Below are 24,318 nucleotides of genomic sequence, written 5' to 3' on the forward strand. Positions count from 1 at the left end.
ACCACCTTAAAAAACTCCAGCTATACTCTGTCGCATATCATCTACTCTGAGGTGATCTCTGCTTAGCATACAAGGCCATGTCAAACCCAGAGCTGTTGGACATGCTACACTTAAAGAAATCCCAATCCCTCAAAGCCACACACTCCAGGTGTCTAAACCTTGTCATCACAATAAACAAAACATGCTGGAAGGATAGGTTCCTGACCCAGAGACTCCCCAGACTTTGGAATAGACTGCCCATACATGTCAAGCAGAGCACCTCTTTGGCCCGCTTCAAAAGGAAACTTGATGATTGGATGGGAGAAAGGAAATTCACCCCGGGGATCACGTCAGTTGCCCTGCTAGACAGGGGTCCAGGGAAGTAAATAGCGTGGGAAGAAATAGGAAGGGAATTGTTATGGCTAGGCTTGTATAGGCCCTAGGGCCAATAGCCTAGTACCAACCTATGAACCTAAGCATGTCAATGACATTCATACATCATCTAATTCACCACTGTTACAATGTGAATTTCTGTAACTGTCACATCCTATAATATCATGTCTGCTTTTCTTTACCTATATTTCCTCAGGAAGTGTGATCACCATTAATTATTCTTACATACGTAGTGCAGAATTTTATTATCGCACATTTGTTGTTGCGACATAAGCACCTTCACATCAATTATCTTACTAGAATTTGAACATTTACCCTTCTCCCTTACATAGTTCTGTATACATCTCTCTGATTTCTGGGAATATTATCCTCAGGACACTTTTCCTGTCTGGTAACCCATATATTGTAGTTGCCCTTGCCATTTCCCCCTCCCCTTTATTTATTTCTGCATTCACATTACATTTATGTGCACAGTGCACTCAGCACACTTTCTCTGCCTGGTACAGCATGCATTGTTTGCCTTATGTAGCTCTTCATGCTGTCTGCATGAGCACGCTTAACAGGTTTGCCCGTACACAAGCCTGTTTGTTTACTGTGTGCGCTCGAGCTGCTCAGCACATTTTCCTGGCTGCCAAGACTACTATTGGCAATGAAAACTTGTTTATATCCGTGTAAACGTGATGAGCAGCGTGCATATGTGATTAGCATTGCCGCTCATTGTGCTAACATGTAAACTCAGTGCAGGCTTTCCGTGAAGCCTACAGGAGTGTTCATGAATCCCTGTAGGAGTATTAAATATGTCACTTTTTCAGGATTTTTTTGTCTATTTACTTATATGTCTGTTTTCCAGGGTTTCCCTGATCAGGAAATGACTAACTGCAGGTACAACATGGGTGAATAAATTCACAAACATTTACAAAATTAATTACAAACAGTATCACAGTATATTTTGTGTGTGTGTGTGTGTGTGTGTGTGTGTGTGTGTGTGTGTGTGTGTGTGTGTGTGTGTGTGTGTGTGTGTGTGTGTGTGTGTGTGTGTGTGTGTGTGTAAACATAACAAATAGTGACTACAATACAGTCATATACAATATCCACACGTGAGGCAATATATTATATACAGGGTATACCCATGTTGAAATGCTTTGAGGAGAGGAAATAGAAGAAGTTTCCACAGGTGTTAGAGCATGAGTGAGTGTTTAGGTGACATGGCCCATAGAAAGATATTCACACTGAGACCTATTGCAGAGGTGGGTATTGAACTGTACTTGGAATTTGGACTTGGAGGATATTTCCTTTATGTCTAAGAGAAGGGATCCCTGTAGCTTTGGAGGTTAGAGGAGTGGTCAGTGAGTCTACCTTAGTTTGTAGGGTTTAGGGGTGTACTGTTTGAGAGAGTAGGGAAGGTTTTACATCATCTGGAGTAGATGATTCAGGATGAAGGAGTCCGAAGAGAAGACATACTAAGAGAAGGTCAGTGGAAAGATTTGTTTGCAAGAAATATGCTTTGGCGAGAGCGATGCAGTAGTATTTACCGGAGTGTTATTAATAAAACTTTATATTTTGTAGAGCTATATTGCACAGCAGTAACATTTTTGTTTGACATTGGCTATAATGGGAAGTCAATATTCAAGATGAGCTAGAACTTCTTTGCTATTCTTAACAGAGTAAACATATTCATGATATGATCAGACAATGAGGCAGAAATGGAATAGTGTAATCATATACTAAATTTAGTACAGAATTTTTAGACTTTATAAATGAGAAAGTTAAGTGCAGTACTATTTTTTTTGGATTCGCTGATTTATAAAAATGAAGGGAATGAATTCTTACCAACAACAGTGAATGTTAGGCACCCAGGAAATAACTTTTTTTTTTAATTTTAGTAGTATCCACCATTTTAGTTTAAAGACAAATATTGTTGCAGTGTTAGGTTAAACAGTGCAATTCCTAATATTATCAGAATGAATGAGCATTTATTAGATTTACAAAACAGACTTTTTTTTCATTTTTTATTAGATTTACAAAACAGACTGGTTGGCAGTGAAGAGTTACCAAATAGCTGGGTAACTATAGCAGAGCTAGTAAGGGAGAAGGCTAGAAAGGTGCTTGGTATCACATTTGGACAGAGGAAGGACGACAAGGAGACATGGTGGTGGAATGAGGAAGTACAGGAGAGTATACAGAGTAAGAGGTTGGCAAAGAAGAAGTGGGATTGTCAGAGAGATGAAGAATGTAGACAGGAGTATAAGGAGGTGAGGTGCATGGCAAAGAGAGAGGTGGCGAAGGCTAAGGATAAGGCATATGAAGAGTTGTATGAAAGGTTGGACACTAAGGAGGGAGAAAAGGACCTGTACCGATTGGCTAGATAGAGGGACCGAGCTAGGAAAGATGTGCAGCAGGTAAAGGTGATAAAGGATAATGAGGGAAACATACCCACAAGTGAGGAGAGTGTGTTGAGGAGATGGAAAGAGTACTTTGAGGGGTTGATAAATGAAGAGAATGAGAGGGAGAGAAAGTTGGATGATGTAGGGATAGTGAATCATGAAGTGCAATGGATTAGCAAGGAGGAAGTAAGGATAGCTATGAAGAGGATGAAGAATGGTAAGGCTGTTGGCCCAGATGACATACCTGTGGAAGCATGGAGGTGTTTAGGTGAAATGGCAATGGAGTTTTTAACCAGATTGTTTAATTAAATCTTGGAAAGTGAGGGGATGCCTGAGGAATGGAGAAAAAGTGTTTTGGTACCGATTTTTAAGAATAAGGGTGATGTGCAGAGCTGTAGTAACTACAGAGGGATTAAATTGATCAGTCACAGCATGAAGTTATGGGAAAAAGTAGTGGAAGCAAGGTTAAGAAGGGACGTGATGATTAGTGATCAGCAGTATGGTTTCATGCCAGGAAAGAGCACTACAGATGCGATCTTTGCTCTGAGAGTGTTGATGGAGAAGTACAGAGAATGTCGGAAGGAGTTGCATTGTGTTTTTGCAGACTTAGAGAAAGCATATGACAGGGTGCCTAGAGAGGAGTTGTGGTATTGTATGAGGAAGTCAGGAGTGTCAGAAAAGTATGTAAGAGTAGTACAGGATATGTACGAGGGTAGTGTGACAGCGGTGAGGTCTGCGGTGGGAGTGACGGATGCGTTTAAGGTGGAGGTGGGATTACATCAAGGATCAGCTCTGAGCCCTTTCTTATTTGCAATGGTGATGGACAGGTTGACAGATGAGATCAGACAGGAATCCCCGTGGACTATGATGTTTGCAGATGACATTGTGATCTGTAGTGAGAGTAGGGAATAGGTGGAGGAGACCCTGGAGAGATGGAGATATGCTCTAGAGAGAAGAGGAATGAAGGTCAGCAGGACTAAGACAGAATATATGTGTGTGAATGAGAGGGAGGATAGAGGAAAGGTGAGGATGCAAGGAGTAGAGGTGGCGAAGGTGGATGAGTTTAAATACTTGGGGTCAATAGTTCATAGTAACGGTGAGTGTGGAAGAGAGGTGAAGAAGAGAGTACAGGCAGGATGGAGTGGGTGGAGAAGAGTGTCAGGAGTGATTTGTGACAGACGAGTACCTGTAAGAGTGAAAGGGAAGGTCTACAAGAGGGTAGTGAGACCAGCTATGTTATATGGGTTGGAGACAGTGGCAATGACAAAAAGGCAGTAGTATGAGCTGGATGTGGCAGAATTAAAGATGTTAAGATTTGCATTGGGTGTGACGAGGGTGGACAGGATTAGGAATAAGTATATTAGAGGGTCAGCCCAGGTTGGAAGGTTTGGAGACAAAGCCAGAGAGGCACGATTACATTGGTTTGGACATGTGCTGAGGAGGGATGCTGAGTATATTGGGAAAAAGATGCTAAGGATGAAGCTGCCAGGTAGCAGGAAAAGATGAAGGCCTAAGATAAGGTTTATGGATGTGGTGAGAGAGGACATGCAGGTGGTTGGTCTGACAGAGCAAGATGCAGAGGACAGGAAGAAATGGAAACAGGTGAACTGCTGTGGCGACCCCTAACAGGGAACAGCCGAAAGAAAATGATGATGATGATGACAAAACCGACTTTTGTTAACAGGGTATCCTGAAAATTCATTATTGGCTACAACTCTTATTTTTTCCTATTAGGAAAGATACTTGCTACTTACCTTTCAAAGAAGCAGTGGACAATTTCTGCCCCTCCTCCCTTTTCATTTTGAAGCAGAAATATATCTCTTACTTAGTCCCTGAGCAATTATTTTGTACTACGATTAAGAATACTAAGAAGATTTTTATCTGCATGTGGTTTGTGTTGATCACTTTGTCAAGATAGAAAGTATGGCTAGAGTCACCACTGATGGGGGTCGAGCAGTGATCTACATCAACCTATTTTGGACTCAGCACAAGTATAAATATACAAGATAAGATATTTGCACTAACAGATCACATATGAAATACAGTAATATAAACCCATGAACCAAAACTACATCAATAAATATACATAAAATAAATAAAAATAAAATAATTCCACACACAATTATACTGCTAGCAGATTTACTACAGAGCTGTGATCAACGTGCGTACAAGAAAAGAAAGTATTCTGTGGGTAGGCATTCAAGAGCAAAGCAGAGTATATGTCTTACATTTACAAACTGAGAATGTTCCCTGTGGACAAATAGGTTCATAGGTTCATAGGTTTATACTAGGCTATCTGCCCTAAGGCATTTATAAGCCTAGCCCAAAGTTTTGTGGCTTACGCCACCCCTTATATGAAAAAATACTGTACCCATTAGTTTGTTGTGCCTCTGTCCAGCAGTGACACAGAGATGATTCCCAGGGTAAACTTACGATCTCCCATCCACAGGTCAAGATTTGTCTTGAACAGAGCCAGCGAGGTGCTCTGCCTCACATGGACTGGGATTATATTCCACAGCATAGGGAGTCTCTGAGTGATAAATCTATCCCTCCAGCACATCCTATTTATATCCGTGCTAAGGTTTAAGTCGCTTGCTCTAGTGGTTTTGGTGGATTTGGCTTTTTTGAGGTGGAGCATGTCCATTAATTCCGGGTTGGCCATGGCCTTGTATGTCAGGCACATGTCACCTCTGAGCAGACGGTATGCGACTGAATAGAGCTGGAGTTTCTTCAATCTGGCAGCATATGTCAGATTTTGGAGTCCCTTTATCCTTTTGGTGAGGAACTTTTGGGCTCTCTCCAATTGCTGCAGATGTCAGGTGAGATACATCCCGAATGGGGCATTGTACTCGATCATTGGTCTGATAAGTGAAGAGTACAGGGGAACAATGACCTCACTAGATCTGGATGTGAATCCCTTCATGATCAGGTGGGCAATGTAGAAGGTCTTTCTAACTACTTTAGCAACGTGAGTATCAAAAGAAAGGCCACTGTCAACCTGGGTCCCCAGGTCCCTGATAACCTCTTCTGTGCTTAGTGGATTGCCACCTATATGGTAGCTTGGGGTTACCTTGTTTTTCCTGAAGGGTATGACTATACATTTTTTTGGCGTTTAACTTCAGGCCATGGCTCTGGCACCAGCTATCTGTTTCCGTGAGTCCCTTCTGAAGGCTATCCGTGTCCGATGCACTTTCCACTATGGTGCCCAGTTTGCAGTCATCTGCAAACTTTGTCAGCCAAAGTCCTCCCATGTTGGCCTGTACTTCTGAGAAGTAGATGCCGAACAATAGGGGGCCAAGGACCGAGGCCTGTGGGACACCACTTGTGACTGGCTTGGAGTCTGACATAGCGCCAGCAACTCTAACCCTGTGGGTTCTGTCCTTAAGCCAGTTTGCAACCCATCTTGTGACATATGGGTTTACATTTAAGCTGGTAAGTTTTTCTGCAATACCCGAGTGGGGTATTGTGTCGAAAGCCTTCGCAAGGTCAAGGTAGGCTGTATGGACTGCCTTTCCCTCACCAATGGCCTTGGTGACTGTTTCGAAGAAGTCAACCAAGTTCAAAAGGCATGATCTGCCCTTGATGAAGCCAAACTGGGTCGCGTCCAATGTCTGCAAGTCCCCTATATCTTTGTTTATGAGCTCCATTATGATCCTCTCCATAGCTTTGCAGACTAGACTTGTTAAGCTTATGGGGCGGTAATTACCAGGGTCCGTAGAGGCACCGCCTTTGTGGAGTGGGACCACAGTTGCCGTACGCCACTCCTTGGGCATGTATCCTGTAGTAAGGCTGAGATTAAACAGCTGCCTTATGTGCGGGTTTAATTCCTCATTTAGCTCATGTAGCACACAGCCGGGGACACCATCCGGTCCCATTGATGCTGTGTTTTAGCTTTAGAGAGCAGCTTTCACCTGCGCATTTGAGATGTCTGGGAGGCTACACTCCGCTGGGATAGTTATCTCTCCTTTGGGGGGGAGAGGGGGGTGAAGTTTGCACTGAACCTGTCTGCCAGTATGTTGGCAATGTCTGTGGGTTCAGTGATTTTTGTATCATTTTGGACTAATTCTGAGCATATCTGGGAGTTTCCACCCAGGTTCCTAACATAGCTGAAAAAGGCCTTATGATGGTGATGTAATCCTTGGTTTGAAACTGAGGAGAAGTTTAAGAAAGCTATTTACATCAAGTATGTAAATGTGTTTGTAATTCTTCACTGGTGGCATGTCCTATTAGTATTATTTAGGTTTGAAAGTCTCTGAGGAGAAAACAAGTTATTCCTGTTATTTTAAGACTGTGACATTCTGTGATTTCAGGTAGGTAGTGTTTGAACTTTTCCTAAATTTAGTGAAGTCAGTGATGCTCCTGATGGCTGGTGGTATCATCTCCCATAGCTTGCATCCTAAAATGGAGAAGCTGTGAATACTGCATTGTTTTATGAATAGGGATTGTACAGAGATGGTATGATATGAGGCTATGATATGACATTATATAATCTTTCTTTTCCCATGAATCTGCAGGCAAGGCAAGGCAAAGGAAGGAGTTTTGATTTAGCAGTTTAAATAAGAGGGAAGCAAAATGAAATGGTAGGCAGTTTGCTTTTTTTTATAACTGAACTGTGTTGTTCATTTCTTATGACTAGTGCAGTGAAGTAATAAGTTTTATTAGAGATCAACTGAAGTACAGTAAGGTTCCTCTTTCAAATAGAAACAATTATTGGAAACCATTTTCTAGATCAGCTAGAGCATTCTTTTTCTAATAGTTTTCTTGCTTGCTGGGAATATGAAATGAGATGTTTTTAAAACGACTGGAAGAGAATTTGATGGATTTTACTTCTGCTTATTTGGATGTTTGTAAGTTTCATGTTGGATCAAACCAAAGCTCTATATGACTGGAAGATACAGTGGTCACTTGAATATTATGTTGGTGGTCAAAATAGTCCATTTGGAGTGGAAGATTTTAGCTTTTGCTGCACTCCAAAAACCACTGGCTTAGTTTTGCTTAGGTTCAGGAATCAATTCCTAGAGCTTAGACAGGTGCTAGTAGTTTGAAGATCTTGTTTTAGTTATGTTCTTATGTTATAGTGGGAGGAGTCTAATTTATAGATTAACATATCATTTGCATTGCGTAGAATAGGGAATGCTGGTTTGTTTGACAGAAGGCTGCTGCTATAATGAGAACAGTCAAGGTGAAAGAACTGGTTCTTGTGGTGCTCCTTTGAAAAGAGTTGCTTTAATGGAGGTAAAGGGACCTTGTCTAACTGCAAAAGTTCTATTTTATAGAAAATCTTGACACTTATTCTGTGATCTACCACAACTGTTTGTAGGGGTTGTTGGACAACTATATTAATGTCTTTAGCTTTGGTTAGTTGTCCTTTGTGTATTTCAATTAAAGTGTCATCAATTAAGGCACAGAGGACTATCGCAGTGCTTCTGTATGCCCAGAAACAATTTTAATCTTTGGAAACATGACTTTGTTTTGAAATAGAATTTGGTTATAGGCCACAAAAAATAAATAAATAAAGACATGCCATGTAAAGACACTGGAAAACAGATGTGATGTAATACCTTTTATTGGACCAACATAGGCTGTGGAATTACTTGAGCTTTCTAGTTGGCATGACTCCTTCATCAGGAGTTATTAAGTTACTGATGCTGAATACGGTGCTTAAATATCAATGCGTGGCTAGAAAGGAAAATACATTTATTTCTAATTGGCTAAAAAAAAGAAATCTTGAAAAATACTAGGGTGGAAAACATTCAACTCCTGCTACACCTGTGTGTGTGTGTGTGTGTGTGTGTGTGTGTGTGTGTGTGTGTGTGTGTGTGTGTGTGTGTGTGTGTGTGTGTGTGTGTGTGTGTGTGTGTGTGTGAGACAGCAAAGAGCACAGTCACACCATGCTATAAAATCTAAGTTTGGCATGCTACATTACAGCTGGTGTCCATCAAACAGAGAAATAATAACATTTACTTTTCCTTCTCTTGATTTAACTAATCTCCCTACACATCTCTTGTTTAAGATTTACTGCCACATTAAATGTCAGAGCAGTATTTCTGACTGTTATCTTGCTTTGTTAATTATGATGGTTATTTAGCAGTAATTTCTTAGGGTGAGAGGAAATTGGAATGGTATATGTGTTATAACATGATCTAAAAGGAGAGGTTATTAGATATGGTGTGTCCAAGGTTAAAGAGACTGGTTTTACATTTAACAAAACCAATTTGATGCAGACCAAGGGCCTGGATGTTTCTTATGCCTGTATTAGTGAGTTCTGATATGATATGTTCCATAGCCCTACTCATAAGACTGGTGATATTAATGGGTCTAAAATTGACTTAATCATTACAGGGTCATCCTTGTGCATTAATTGTAGAGGAATCTGTATTCAGACTAGATGTTATTTACTTCTCAGGGCAATATTCACTTTACTTCATTGTTCAAACACATGCATCATATGTGTGATGATCATAGTTATACCAGGGCGATATTCTCTTCACTGTGTTGCTACAATACATGCATCATATGTGTGATGATCATAGTTATACCAGGGCGATATTCTCTTCACTGCATTGTTACAACACATGCATCATATGTGTGATGATCATAGTAATACCAGGGTGATATTCTCTTCACTGCGTTGTTACAACAAATGCATCATATGTGTGATGATCATAGTTATACCAGGGCGATATTCTCTTCACTGCATTGCTACAACACATGCATCATATGTGTGATGATCATAGTTATACCAAGGCGATATTCTCTTCACTGCATTGTTCCAACACATGCATCATATGTGTGATGATCATAGTTATACCACGGCGATATTCTCTTCACTGCATTGTTCCAACACATACATCATATGTGTGATGATCATAGTTATACCAGGGCGATATTCTCTTCACTGCATTGTTCCAACACATGCATCGTATGTGTGATGATCATAGTTATACCAGGGCGATATTCTCTTCACTGCGTTGTCACAACACATGCATCGTATGTGTGATGATCATAGTTATACCAAGGCAATATTCTCCTCACTGCGTTGTTAAAACACATGCATCATATGTGTGATGATCATAGTTATACCACGGCGATATTCTCTTCACTGTGTTGTTACAACACATGCATCATATGTGTGATGATTATAGTTATACCACAACGATATTCCCTTCACTGTGTTGTTACAACACATGCATCATATGTGTGATGATTATAGTTATACCAGGGTGATACTCTCTTCACGGCGTTGTTACAACACTTGCATCATATGTGTGATGATCATAGTTATACCAGGGTGATAATCTCTTCACTGCGTTGTTAAAACACATGCAGCATATGTGTGATGATCATAGTTATACCAGGGCGATATTCTCTTACATCATATGTGTGATGATCATAGTTATACCAGGGAGATATTCTCTTCACTGTGTTTTACAACACATGCATCATATGTGTGATGATCATAGTTATACCAGGGCGATATTCTCTTCACTGCATTGTTACAACACTTGCATCATATGTGTGATGATCATAGTTATACCAGGGCGATATTCTCTTTACTGCATTGTTCCAACACATGCATCATATGTGTGATGATCACAGTTATACCAGGGTGATATTCTCTTCACTGTGTTGTTACAACACATGCATCACATGTGTGATGATCATAGTTATACCAGCCCAGGGTGATATTATTCTCTTCAATGCATTGTAACAACACATGCATCATATGTGTGATGATCATAGTTATACCACGGGGATATTCTCTGCACTGCGTTGTTCCAACATGTGGATCATATGTGTGATGGTCATAGTTATACAAGGGCGATATTCTCTTCACTGCATTGTTACAACACATGCATCATATGTGGGATGATCATAGTTATACCACGGCGATATTCTCTTCACTGCGTTGTTACAATACATGCATCATATGTGTGATGATCATAGTTATACCACAGAAATATTCTCTTCACTGCGTTGTTACAACACATGCATCATATGTGTGATGATCATAGTTATACCATGGTGATATTCTCTTCACTGCTTTGTTCCAACACATGCATCATACGTGTGATGATCATAGTTATATCAGGGTGATATTCTCTTCACTGCATTGTTACAACACATGCATCATATGTGGGATGATCATAGTTATACCAGGGCGATATTCTCTTCAATGCGTTGTTACAACACATGCATCATATGTGTGATGATCATAGTTATACCAGGGCGATATTCTCTTCACTGCGTTGTTACAACACATGGATCATATGTGTGATGATCATAGTTATACCAGGGCGATATTCTCTTCATTGCGTTGCTACAACATATGCATCATATGTGTGATGATCATAGTTATACCAGGGTGATATTCTCTTCACTGCATTGTTACAACACATGCATCATATGTGTGATGATCATAGTTATACCACGGCGATATTCTCTTCACTATATTGTTCCAACACATGCATCATATGTGAGATGATCATAGTTATACCAGGGCGATATTCTCTTCACTGCATTGTTCCAACACATACATCATATGTGTGATGACCATAGTTATACCTGGGTGATATTCTCTTCAATTCGTTGTTACAACACATGCATCATATGTGTGATGATCATAGTTATATCAGGGCAATATTCTCTTCACTGCATTGTTACAACACATGCATCATATGTGTGATGATCATAGTTATACCAGAGCGATATTCTCTTCACTGCGTTGTTACAACACATACATCATATGTGTGATGATCATAGTTATACCACTGCGATATTCTCTTCACTGCATTGTTACAACACATACATCATATGTGTGATGATCATAGTTATACCAGGGCGATATTCTCTTCACTGCGTTGTTACAACACATGCATCATATGTGTGATGATCATAGTTAAACCAGGGCGATATTCTCTTCACTGTGTTGTTACAACACATGCATCATATGAGTGACAATCATAGTTATACCAGGGCGATATTCTATTTACTGCTTTGTTACAACACATGCATCATATGTGTGATGATCATAGTTATACCAGGGCGATATTCTCTTCAGTGGATTGTTCCAACAAATGCATCATATGTGTGATGGTCATAGTTATACCAAGGCAATATTCTCTTCACTGCGTTTTTACAACACATGCATCATATGTGTGATGATCATAGTTATACCATGGAAATATTCTCTTCAGTGCGTTGTTACAACACATGCATCATATGTGTGATGATCATAGTTATATCAGGTCCATATTCTCTTCACTGCATTGTTCCAACACATGCATCATATGTGTGATGATCATAGTTATACCAGGGCGATATTCTCTTCACTGTGTTGTTACAACACATGCATCATATGTGTGATGATCATAGTTATACCAGGGTGATATTCTCTTCACTGCATTGTTACAACACATGCATCATATGTGTGATGATCATAGTTATACCACGGCGATATTCCCTTCACTGCATTTTTCCAACACGTGCATCATATGTGTGATGGTCATAGTTATACCAGTGTGATATTCTCTTCACTGCGTTGTTACAACACATGCATTATATGTGTGATGATCATAGTTATACCAGGGTGATATTCTCTTCACTGCGTTGTTACAACACATGCACCATATTTGTGATGATCATAGTTATACCACGGCGATATTCTCTTCACTGCATTGTTCCAACACATGCATCATATGTGTGATGATCATAGTTATAGCAGGGCGATATTCTCTTCACTTTGTTGTTACAACACATACATCATATGCGTGATGATCATAGTTATACCAGGGAGATATTCTCTTCACTGTGTTTTACAACACATGCATCATATGTGTGATGATCATAGTTATACGAGGGCGAAATTCTCTTCACTGCGTTGTTACAACACATGCATCATATGTGTGATGATCAAAGTTATACCAGGGCGATATTCTCTTCATTGCATTGTTCCAACACATGCATCATATGTGTGATGATCATAGTTATACCACGGTGATATTCACTTTACTGCGTTGTTACAACACATGCATCATATGTGTGATGATCAAAGTTATAGCATGGCGATATTCTCTTCAATGCGTTTTTACAACACATGCATCATATGTGTGATGATCGTAGTTATACCAGGGCGATATTCTCTTCACTGCATTGTTCCAACACATGCATCATATGTGTGATGATCATAGTTATACCAGGACGATATTCTCTTCACTGCATTGTTCCAACACATGCATCATATGTGTGATGATCACAGTTATACCAGGGTGATATTCTCTTCACTGTGTTGCTACAACACATGCATCACATGTGTGATGATCATAGTTATACCAGCCCAGGGCGATATTATTCTCTTCAATGCATTGTAACAACACATGCATCATATGTGTGATGATCATAGTTATACCACGGGGATATTCTCTGCACTGCGTTGTTCCAACATGTATATGTGTGATGGTCATAGTTATACAAGGTTGATATTCTCTTCACTGCATTGTTACAACACATGCATCATATGTGGGATGATCATAGTTATACCACGGCGATATTCTCTTCACTGCATTGTTACAACACATGCATCATATGTGTGATGATCATAGTTATACCACGGAAATATTCTCTTCACTGCGTTGTTACAACACATGCATCATATGTGTGATGATCATAGTTATACCATGGTGATATTCTCTTCACTGCTTTGTTCCAACACATGCATCATACGTGTGATGATCATAGTTATATCAGGGTGATATTCTCTTCACTGCATTGTTACAACACATGCATCATATGTGGGATGATCATAGTTATACCAGGGCGATATTCTCTTCAATGCGTTGTTACAACACATGCATCATATGTGTGATGATCATAGTTATACCAGGGCGATATTCTCTTCACTGCGTTGTTACAACACATGGATCATATGTGTGATGATCATAGTTATACCAGGGCGATATTCTCTTCATTGCGTTGCTACAACATATGCATCATATGTGTGATGATCATAGTTATACCAGGGTGATATTCTCTTCACTGCATTGTTACAACACATGCATCATATGTGTGATGATCATAGTTATACCACGGCGATATTCTCTTCACTATATTGTTCCAACACATGCATCATATGTGAGATTATCATAGTTATACCAGGGCGATATTCTCTTCACTGCGTTGTTACAACACATGCATCATATGTGTGATGATCATAGTTAAACCAGGGCGATATTCTCTTCATTGTGTTGTTACAACACATGCATCATATGAGTGACGATCATAGTTATACCAGGGCGATATTCTATTTACTGCTTTGTTACAACACATGCATCATATGTGTGATGATCATAGTTATACCAGGGCGATATTCTCTTCAGTGGATTGTTCCAACAAATGCATCATATGTGTGATGATCATAGTTATACCAAGGCAATATTCTCTTCACTGCGTTTTTACAACACATGCATCATATGTGTGATGATCATAGTTATACCACGGAAATATTCTCTTCAGTGCGTTGTTACAACACATGCATCATATGTGTGATGATCATAGTTATATCAGGTCCATATTCTCTTCACTGCATTGTTCCAACACATGCATCATATGTGTGATGATCATAGTTATACCAGGGCGATATTCTCTTCACTGTGTTGTTACAACACATGCATCATATGTGTGATGATCATAGTTATACCAGGGTGATATTCTCTTCACTGCATTGTTACAACACATGCATCATATGTGTGATGATCATAGTTATACCACGGCGATATTCTCTTCACTGCATTTTTCCAACACGTGCATCATATGTGTGATAGTCATAGTTATACCAGTGCGATATTCTCTTCACTGCGTTGTTACAACACATGCATTATATGTGTGATGATCATAGTTATACCAGGGTGATATTCTCTTCACTGCGTTGTTACAACACATGCATCATATTTGTGATGATCATAGTTATACCACGGCGATATTCTCTTCACTGCATTGTTCCAACACATGCATCATATGTGCGATGATCATAGTTATACCAGGGCGATATTCTCTTCACTTTGTTGTTACAACACATACATCATATGCGTGATGATCATAGTTATACCAGGGAGATATTCTCTTCACTGTGTTTTACAACACATGCATCATATGTGTGATGATCATAGTTATACGAGGACGATATTCTCTTCACTGCGTTGTTACAACACATGCATCATATGTGTGATGATCAAAGTTATACCAGGGTGATATTCTCTTCATTGCATTGTTCCAACACATGCATCATATGTGTGATGATCATAGTTATACCACGGCGATATTCACTTCACTGCGTTGTTACAACACATGCATCATATGTGTGATGATCAAAGTTATACCATGGCGATATTCTCTTCAATGCGTTTTTACAACACATGCATCATATGTGTGATGATCGTAGTTATACCAGGGCGATATTCTCTTCACTGCATTGTTCCAACACATGCATCATATGTGTGATGATCATAGTTATACCAGGGCGATATCCTCTTCACTGCATTGTTACAACACATGAATATATGTGTGATGATCATAGTTATACCACGGTGATATTCTCCTCACTGTGTTGTTACAACACATGCATCATATGTGTGATGATCATAGTTATACCAGGGCGATATTCTCTTCACTGCATTGTTACAACATATGCATCATATGTGTGATGATCATAGTTATACCATGGTGATATTCTCTTCACTGTGTTGTTACAACACATGCATCATATGTGTGATGATCATAGTTATACCAGGGCGATATTCTTTTCACTGCATTGTTACAACACATGCATCATATGTGTGATGATCATAGTTATACCACGGTGATATTCTCTTCACTGCGTTGTTACAACACATGCATCATATGTGTGATGATCATAGTTATACCAGGGTGAAATTCTCTTCACTGCGTTGTTACAACATATGCATCATATGTGTGATGATCATAGTTATACCAGGGCGATATTCTCTTCAGTGAGTTGTTACAACACATGCATCATATGAGTGATGATCATAGTTATACCAGGGCGATATTCTATTTACTGCATTGTTCCAACACATGCATCATATATGTGATGATCATAGTTATATCAAGGCGATATTCTCTTCACTGCGTTTTTACAACACATGCATCATATGTGTGATGATCATAGTTATACCACGGCGATATTCTCTTCAGTGCGTTGTTGCGACACATGCATCATATGTGTGATGATCATAGTTATACCAGGTCCATATTCTCTTCACTGCATTGTTGCAACACATGCATCATATGTGTGATGATCATAGTTATACCAGGGCGATATTCTCTTCACTGTGTTGTTACAACACATGCATCATATGTGTGATGATCATAGTTATACCACGGCAATATTCTCTTCACTGCATTGTTAGAACACATGCATCATATGTGTGATGATCATAGTTATACCACGGCGATATTCTCTTCACTGCGTTGTTACAACACATGCATCATATCTGTGATGATCATAGTTATACCACGGCGATATTCTCTTCACTGCATTGTTACAACACTTGCATCATATGTGTGATGATCATAGTTATACCAGGGCAATATTCTCTTCACTGTGTTGTTACAACACATGCATCACATGTGTGATGATCATAGTTATACCATGGCGATATTCTCTTCACTGCATTGTTACAACACAGACAGAGTAAAGGGATAGGGCTTTTAGTCAGTATGCATGGGACATGTTTACATACTGTATTTTTTGTAAGGAACCTCTGAGGCTCCAGTTGTTGCAAGTGCCTAGTCACGTACATGCTGAAAGTTGCATTGTATATTCAATTATTGGTCTGATGAGGCCAAGTACAGTGGGACTATAATTTCATTGTATATGGATACTTTGCCTTTACATCTATGCTTTGCCACATAAAAAGGCTTCCTCACCACTTTGGATACATGGTGGCCAAAGTTAAGGCAACTATTGATTATTAATTGATGGTTTTGAGAAAACAGACTTTTGGGGACATTGTTTTTGAAAGTGTAGAAGGGATGGTAAAGTTTTTGGAACATTACAAAGTGACAGAAAATGTTTTTTCTATAGAATTGTTATGTAGTAACATCTCAAACTGAGATTTTAAAAAGAAAAGTAAAGATATAAATTTGACCAGAAATAGAAAATTAAGATGTTCAGGATTTTCTAAAGATAAAATGTGAGACTGCTAATGACTTGGAAAATAAAAGATGAAAGGGGCGTGTTGACTGAAGGGTGGAATTGTGTGGCTAGTTTAACAAGTGAAAATTAAAAATGAAAACATATACCAAGTGTTGTAAATGTAGAAGGAACTAAAGGTGTTTTGAGATATTTAGAGCAACCAAAAACATGTTATATGAAGGGTATGACTTGCATTTAATCAAACAGTGTGAAGAAAGACTTTGTAATGTGAGGAAAGAGGTCATATTGCAAAGAACTATATTGCAGTTTGTTATAAATGTAAGAAACAAATACACTTTGGATGGGTTGTAATAAATGTATAAATTATGAAAGTAGAACTGAAAACATGCAAGAAGATATAGTTGAGATAGATGAAAGTATTATTGAAGAAGTAAGAGAAGAAGAACATTTTAAGTGATTTGTGTTGAAGAGGAGCGTGAGGGTGAGCAAAATATAGGGGAAATACAAAATAAACAAATATGTTTGTTTATAAGAAGGAGACGCAAAATAGGCATGATGAAGAAAGTGATTAAAATGCTGAATAAAAATGGAACAGTTAAAGCAGGAAATTCTATAGAAGTATAGTGAAAGATAGGGAAAAAGTATATGATAAAATGTTAAAGGAAAGAAAACAACATAACAGCTAATGTGAATATATCAGTAAATGTAAACAATGTAGTTGATGCAAAGAGGTTGAGTGTTTATCAACGGAGTGAAAGAAAGAAAACAGATGTTGCATGCTCAAATGATGTGAGGAATGTTAAAAAAGAAAAAGAAGAAACAATTAGATTATCTATTGTGGAGAAACATCTTGTGGAATATAGATGCTGAGAGGTGTTTTGGAATAGCAATGATGGTTAAAATGACCAAATTAAAATAAAAAGCAAACTGATAAGAATTATAATGTATATGCTTATATGGATAGAAAACAAATGGAAAAGTTATCTGAAATGATAAAAAAATATGCTGTTGTTAGTATGGACATTGTGATATTAGGAGGTTTTAACTGTAGTGTAAGAAAGCAAAATGGGAAAATAAAGTTAAGAGAAGTGATAATGGCAGGGCAAATGAAAAAAGGAAACAATATTATTTTACACATAGAAGAAATAAAGCACAGACAGAGATATATATTATTTATTTACTGACATTTTTTTACCAGAAAAGTCTAATCAGATAATTTTATCCATTGTGTATTCAGATATGATAGAAGAAATAGATGAAAAATAAAGGCAGAATTTTCAGATCATGAGGAAATATGGTCAGTTGTGAGAAAGAACAAAAGAGTAACTAAAATAGGAAAAGGACTAAAAACATTTAATGGATAAAGTTTAATGGTAAATTTGAATATTAAAAAGTCATTTGAAGAGAAAATAAAAATATGGAAAGAACATAAGACAATAACGTTTTTGCATACTAGCTGGACAACTTGTGGTTATTATATCAAATAAATAAAAATGTGCATATAGAAATAGAAAACAGATAATTAGAAGAAGAAAAGAAATGGAAAGATTATGAAAGAAATGATGGAAGATGTAGGTATAAATAAGAGTACATGTAGAGATGAAAAAATAACTTATATAAAGAGAATAAAAAGGATAAAGAATATTTTGAGAAAACAAATTGGTTAAAGTTAAGATAGAAAAGTGAAAAAGTTAATAAACTAAATATGGTGATACAGAGTATTACGTTGGATAATATGAAGACATTAATAAGTCAAAAAGATATAGAAAAAGGGATAAAGTATTTAAGTAAGAAATGTAAAGAAAATAAAATTTATAACAGAAGAAAATAAAAAGCAGAATGTCTGATTGAGAGAGAAAATTAATTATTGATAAATTGAATAACTGTTGAAGAAGCAAGAGATATTAAGAAAGTTAATGAAAATTCTGTTCCAGGGCCAGATGGTTTACATTACAAGTGGTATAAAATGACTGAAGAACAAAATAATATGTTTGAATTATTTAATGAATGGAAGGAAGAAAAGTTAGCTAAGGATGTTATTCATGAAGAGCTATTAAGTTAATATGGAAAAGCAGAATAAGGAATCATTAGATAATTGGAGAACAATAACTTTAATGAACAGTGATTATAAAATATTTATGAGAACAAGTTTGGGAAAAGTATTCACAATAATATGGCAAGTATTATATAAAAAGACAGGTAAAATGAAATGTTAATAATTATTAAGGAAATAATATATAATATTACAAGAAAAGGATAAAGTAAATATTATATGATATAATGTGGAGAAGGCATATGGTAATGTAGAAAGGAAACACCTATGGGATATTATGGAATAAAAAATATTAGTATATTTAGAACTGGATATGACAATAATTGTACCCGAGTAATGTAAATGGATGGAATATAAGGGAGATTTATACACAAAAAAGGTGTCAGACACACATGTCCAATAAGCAGTGTATTATTTGCTTTAATTATAAATAATATTACAGTAGAAATAGTAAATGGAAAGGATAAGGCTATATATATATGTTTAGAAAAATACATACCATAAATTATTATGCAGACGATTTAGTAATTATAACTAAAACATTTATTGGGTAGTAGAAGTAATAAAAAAGTGGAACAATTGTTTGGCAATGTAGGTATAAAGATCAATAAAAAAATAAAACATTGGTGGAAAGGTTGAAAATGCTGTCATAAAATTTAATGAAAAAGAAATTGAGATACTTGGGATTAGATTTTAAGGTTATGAAAATATAAAAGAACAATGGAGAAGGACATTGGAAGAAATAAAAAAAATCCGAATAAATTTTAGAAAAGTTTCAAAATGAAAGTACACTTAACATCAGTAGTATTAGGAAAATTGGGTTATTTAGGTTCAGTAGTAGTATTTCTAACAGAAATTGATAAATAACTAACACAAATCTTGTTTTATATATTTTGGAGGTCAAGGTTGAATACAATAAAAAGAGGAATTATTTGTAATAAATAGGACAAAGTGGGACTTAATTTGAAAAACATTTAGTTATATATTTGACATTATCATTGCAATGGATTCTGAGTTTAGAGAACTAGATGAATAGAGAATTGTCATTAAATTAATAAATAAGAAATAAAGATTTTTTTGATGGACTAAATCAGAGTAAAAGAATAAGGGTTATGGAAAATAGGGAGGTTAAAGAATGGGTGAAAAGAATTATGGAATGGGAGATTAATATAAACTATATTAAGCAGACTAAGAAGATATGGTATGAGAAAGTATTGTTGGAATTTTTTATGCAGATCCATGGGATAGTTTAAAAAAAATAAACAGCTATTAAAGAAAGAAAAAAACAAATGTTTTAAAATGGGATAAAGGAAAATATTTCTTATGGAAACTGATGTTAAAAATACCCATAAAAGAAAATGAAGTATAACATTGCAGGCCAAAGAAAGCATATTGACTATAATAAAATGGAAACTATGGAGCAATTTTTAAAGTATGAAAGAGTTAAAAATGTAAGAGAAGTGATAAGAAAACAGAAGGATTTTAAGGGATTATGAAAAGTAAATATGGAGAATGTGCTTTATGGTTATTTTGGACATTATAGCATGAAAATGGTAGGCAGGAAATATAAAATGTGTATGGCAATAATGTCTCAAATATGGCAATCAAGAGCAAAGGAAGTGTTATTTAATAATAAATGGGATATGAAGAAAACTGTAGAAAAAATAAGAATGTGGTTGTGAAATAGTGTGAATGTGTGTGTGTGTGTGTGTGTGTGTGTGTGTGTGTGTGTGTGTGTGTGTGTGTGTGTGTGTGTGTGTGTGTGTGTGTGTGTGTGTGTGTGTGTGTGTGTGTGTGTGTGTGCGTGTGTGTGTGTGTGTGTGAGTGTGTGTGTGTGTGTGTGTGTGTGTGTGTGTGTGTGTGTGTGTGTGTGTGTGTGTGTGTGGTGTGTGTGTGTGTGTGTGTGTGTGTGTGTGTGTGTGTGTGTGTGTGTGTGTGTGTGTGTGTGTGTGTGTGTGTGTGTGTGTGTGTGTGTGTGTGTGTGTGTGTGTGTGTGTGTGTGCGTGCGTGCGTGTGTGAGTGAGTGTGTGTGTGTGTGTGTGTGTGTGTGTGTGTGTGTGTGTGTGTGTGTGTGTGTGTGTGTGTGTGTGCACATGGTCATGGAGTGTGGAGTTTAAAAAATTAAAAAAGTCAAGGGCTGATATCTGTGAAATACTGATATAAGATACATTTTTGTTGGCGTTAGGATTATATGTTTGCATGAAAAGAAAGTAAGGTATTGTTTTATTAATATGCTTTAAAGTACCCCTACTATTTTTGATAGGGATAACTACAGTGTTACTATGATGGAAATTGCTGCAGCTTTGTTGGAAGGCATAGCTGATGCTTTGCAGGAGGTCACCAATTCTGTTTCATTTACAAGAGATGTTTATGCTGGTGGCATACAAGAAACTATGCTTTTTGATTTTAGCTTGCCATCTGAAATGTTGCTGCAACTTCTGCGTGAACCAGGGCCACCTACATATAAAACAGTTTCCTATGTTAATGCTGTTGAGTGTTATGAGTTTCTGGAGGATTCATGTAGAGTGTCATGGGTCCCTGGAGGACTCATCATGCACAGCAGAACCCAGTCAGACTAACATGCTACCGAGAGAGGAGGGTTTTGCTTCAACTAACACCTAAATTTAAGTGGAGACTGACACAACACCAAAAAGTTATGCAGCAGAGGCTATGGTGGTGTAAACTTGAATGGAGAACAATATTTTGTTGAGAATGAGACTGTTGGTGTAAATTGCTTCTAAATGGATACATTTGTTCATCACTATTTTGCTTTGAACAATTTAGTAAAGCTGTTGGGTTCATTGATACAGTTAGGTCTGGAACATTTCTCTAAAGTAACATTTGAATCTTTTGAATTATTAGTAACCTTTTTACACAAACTGACATCAAAGTTAAATAGTCATCCTTGGAATGAATGTAGTTTTATTGGAACTGCACCAATATATAAATAGAAGTTGATGGTTCAACTCCGAACTGATGTCTTGACTGAAACTGAAGTTTCTAATCATTTTATTTGCTTTGTAAGACACTACATAGAATTAGAAAAGTATATGATAATAGAGATGTCTAGATGGGGTTATGGGAAATTGTGGGTGACATTGCTTGAAAAGGATGAATACATTCACATGTTCCTTGTATAATTAAAGCATTGGGTTATGGGGTTATGTTCCCTATGCAGGTCAATTATACATGTGCTTTTATTATGGATCTCTTACTGATCTTATTAGGCAATGACTGCAATGGGGTCACAATATGACTGCATGCAGTCTGGTTTGTATTAAATATCAAGCAAAAGGTCAGGCATAGATTGATTGTTTGCCCCACATTTACCCACTTTTATACAGATGCCCTCTCAGAACATTTCATCAGTTCTTCTTGAGGGGAGCAATGCGGAGTTTGTACCCCAGTATTTTGTTCTTTTCCTTTTAGTTTGTATAAATGATCATGCACCATCATAGTTTCATGATGGTAATAATCTATTCATGTAATTGTTTATATGAATGCATGCATCCTGAAATCCATATCTGTAACATTGTTGCCTCTGTCAATAGGGTCTACATAGTTGAACTACCTTGATTAGTAAAATATAAATAAATAAATAAATAAATCCTAGAAAGTCTGCTAAACCCCCAAACTGTCAGATAGTTTAGCAAAACCTATCTGAGGCCATCAAAAAGTAATTCTCTATGGCCTCACCAAGTTCCTGCCATGTCCATGCCTTTACTCCATGATGTAACAGATGCATCCATGAACTTTTGGTACCCTTCAATTAGATTCAGAGCCCCCCCTCCAGGATCGCATGGAAGGCCTATTTCTTTAACTTGAGAGGTTCCCTTATTGCTGATGCCCAGCTATACGTGCTTGGGTTACCATCAGGGCATACACTGACCACCATTTAGCCATAGCTACTTTTCTTGCCTCTACTACTGCCAGACTGAATAAGGTCCTTTTAGACTCCATGTCCTAGTGGCCTCTCCCAGTATACTGGAGAAGCTGTTCCACAGATGGGAGTTGAACTCATCACATTCAGACACAACTGAAAATCCTTTCCAGGAAACCTTCAGTACATATTTGGTTGTTGTATGTCTGTCCAGCTGGTGCTCCTGGTATCTCAACCAACTCATCATCAAATGGTGATTTCCTGATTATAAAATATTTATGAACAGTTGGCCTCAAGTCTAATGAAATCATTACAAAGGCAGTCATCTTACACTGTCTCAAGGTAATCTAGCCCTAAGTATACATATGATCAGCCTTGTCATCCAACATAGGACTTGTTCTGAAAGTCTGTCTCTAGGATTGCTTTTGACTGCCTGCATGCAAAAAAGGAAAAATGTGTGCATTTGCGATAGAACATGGAATGTTATCAATACACACACTGCATTCACAAGAAAATTCTTCACTAAACACATCAGCTAAAAGGAAATAAATTACATATTTGCTCGTAAAGCAAATGCGATATTTACCATATTGGCTTTGTTTGATTGATGGCCAGCTGTTTTCCTGAAAAACAAATAATTGAACAATTGTATATATTAGTCATTTGTGTTCATTTAAAGCAAGCAAATATAATAAAATAAACAAAAGATGGCTCATTCAAAACAATGACAACAGACAGCATGGTAGCTCAATATTTAAGATCTCTGCCTCATAGCATCAAGGTTTGAGGTTCATTCCTGACCTCTGGTTACTTTGTGTATAAAACTCATATTGTTTCCTTTTGTATGCATTGATTTTCATAGAATACTCTCCTCTCACCTTTTAAAAAACATTATGGTTGACTGGCTATCCTAAAGTGTTCATGAATCTCGTATTTTCCACCTGTTGTGACCTGAATTGTGGCTGTGAATAATCACAGTTGGACACCTTCACTTGCCCAATTAAAAAATGAATAGCAGAGAACTAAAAATAGAGAGACAGGCAAAATGTGTTAAATTCCCCTTAAAATAATAGTTAGCACATAGTTTGCAGAACCTTTGGGGAAGTTATAAAAGTTGTAATTTAATACCTGTTTGCTGAATCTGGCTTGCTGGTTCATCGTTAAATGAGAATCCACTGGATAAAGCAAGTGAATACCCAATGAAAAGTGCTGCTGCTAAATATCTGATATAATACAAAAATAGTTAAAACATATTTAAATGATATTCACCCTCACTGCTGTGAAAACATTACTTTGAGTTGGATATAACTACAGGAAAGAATAAGGTTCTTTTAATGAAAATGTTTAAGATCACATAATGGATGATGCTCATTATCATTGGTGTACTAGTGATATTTTCTAAGGATCATGGTTTAAATCCAAACATTTATACATTTATTTCAATCAGAAAAACTGT

At 37.3% G+C, this 24,318-nt stretch overlaps 1 protein-coding gene across 1 annotated transcript in view; it reads right to left on the bottom strand.

The window, feature by feature from the left end:
- LOC122790767 (protein mono-ADP-ribosyltransferase PARP14-like) overlaps positions 1-24,318 on the bottom strand; it is a 1,159,206-nt gene that overhangs the window by 990,566 nt on the left and 144,322 nt on the right. The window contains exon 5 of the mRNA XM_044058380.1: positions 23,449-23,485. Within this exon, the coding sequence (XP_043914315.1) occupies positions 23,449-23,485 (37 nt within the window). The remainder of the gene's footprint in view (positions 1-23,448; positions 23,486-24,318) is intronic.

The sequence above is a fragment of the Protopterus annectens genome, chromosome 16.part0 (assembly GCF_019279795.1).
Source record: "Protopterus annectens isolate FY-2018-M chromosome 16.part0, PAN1.0, whole genome shotgun sequence".
NCBI lineage: Eukaryota > Metazoa > Chordata > Ceratodontiformes > Protopteridae > Protopterus > Protopterus annectens.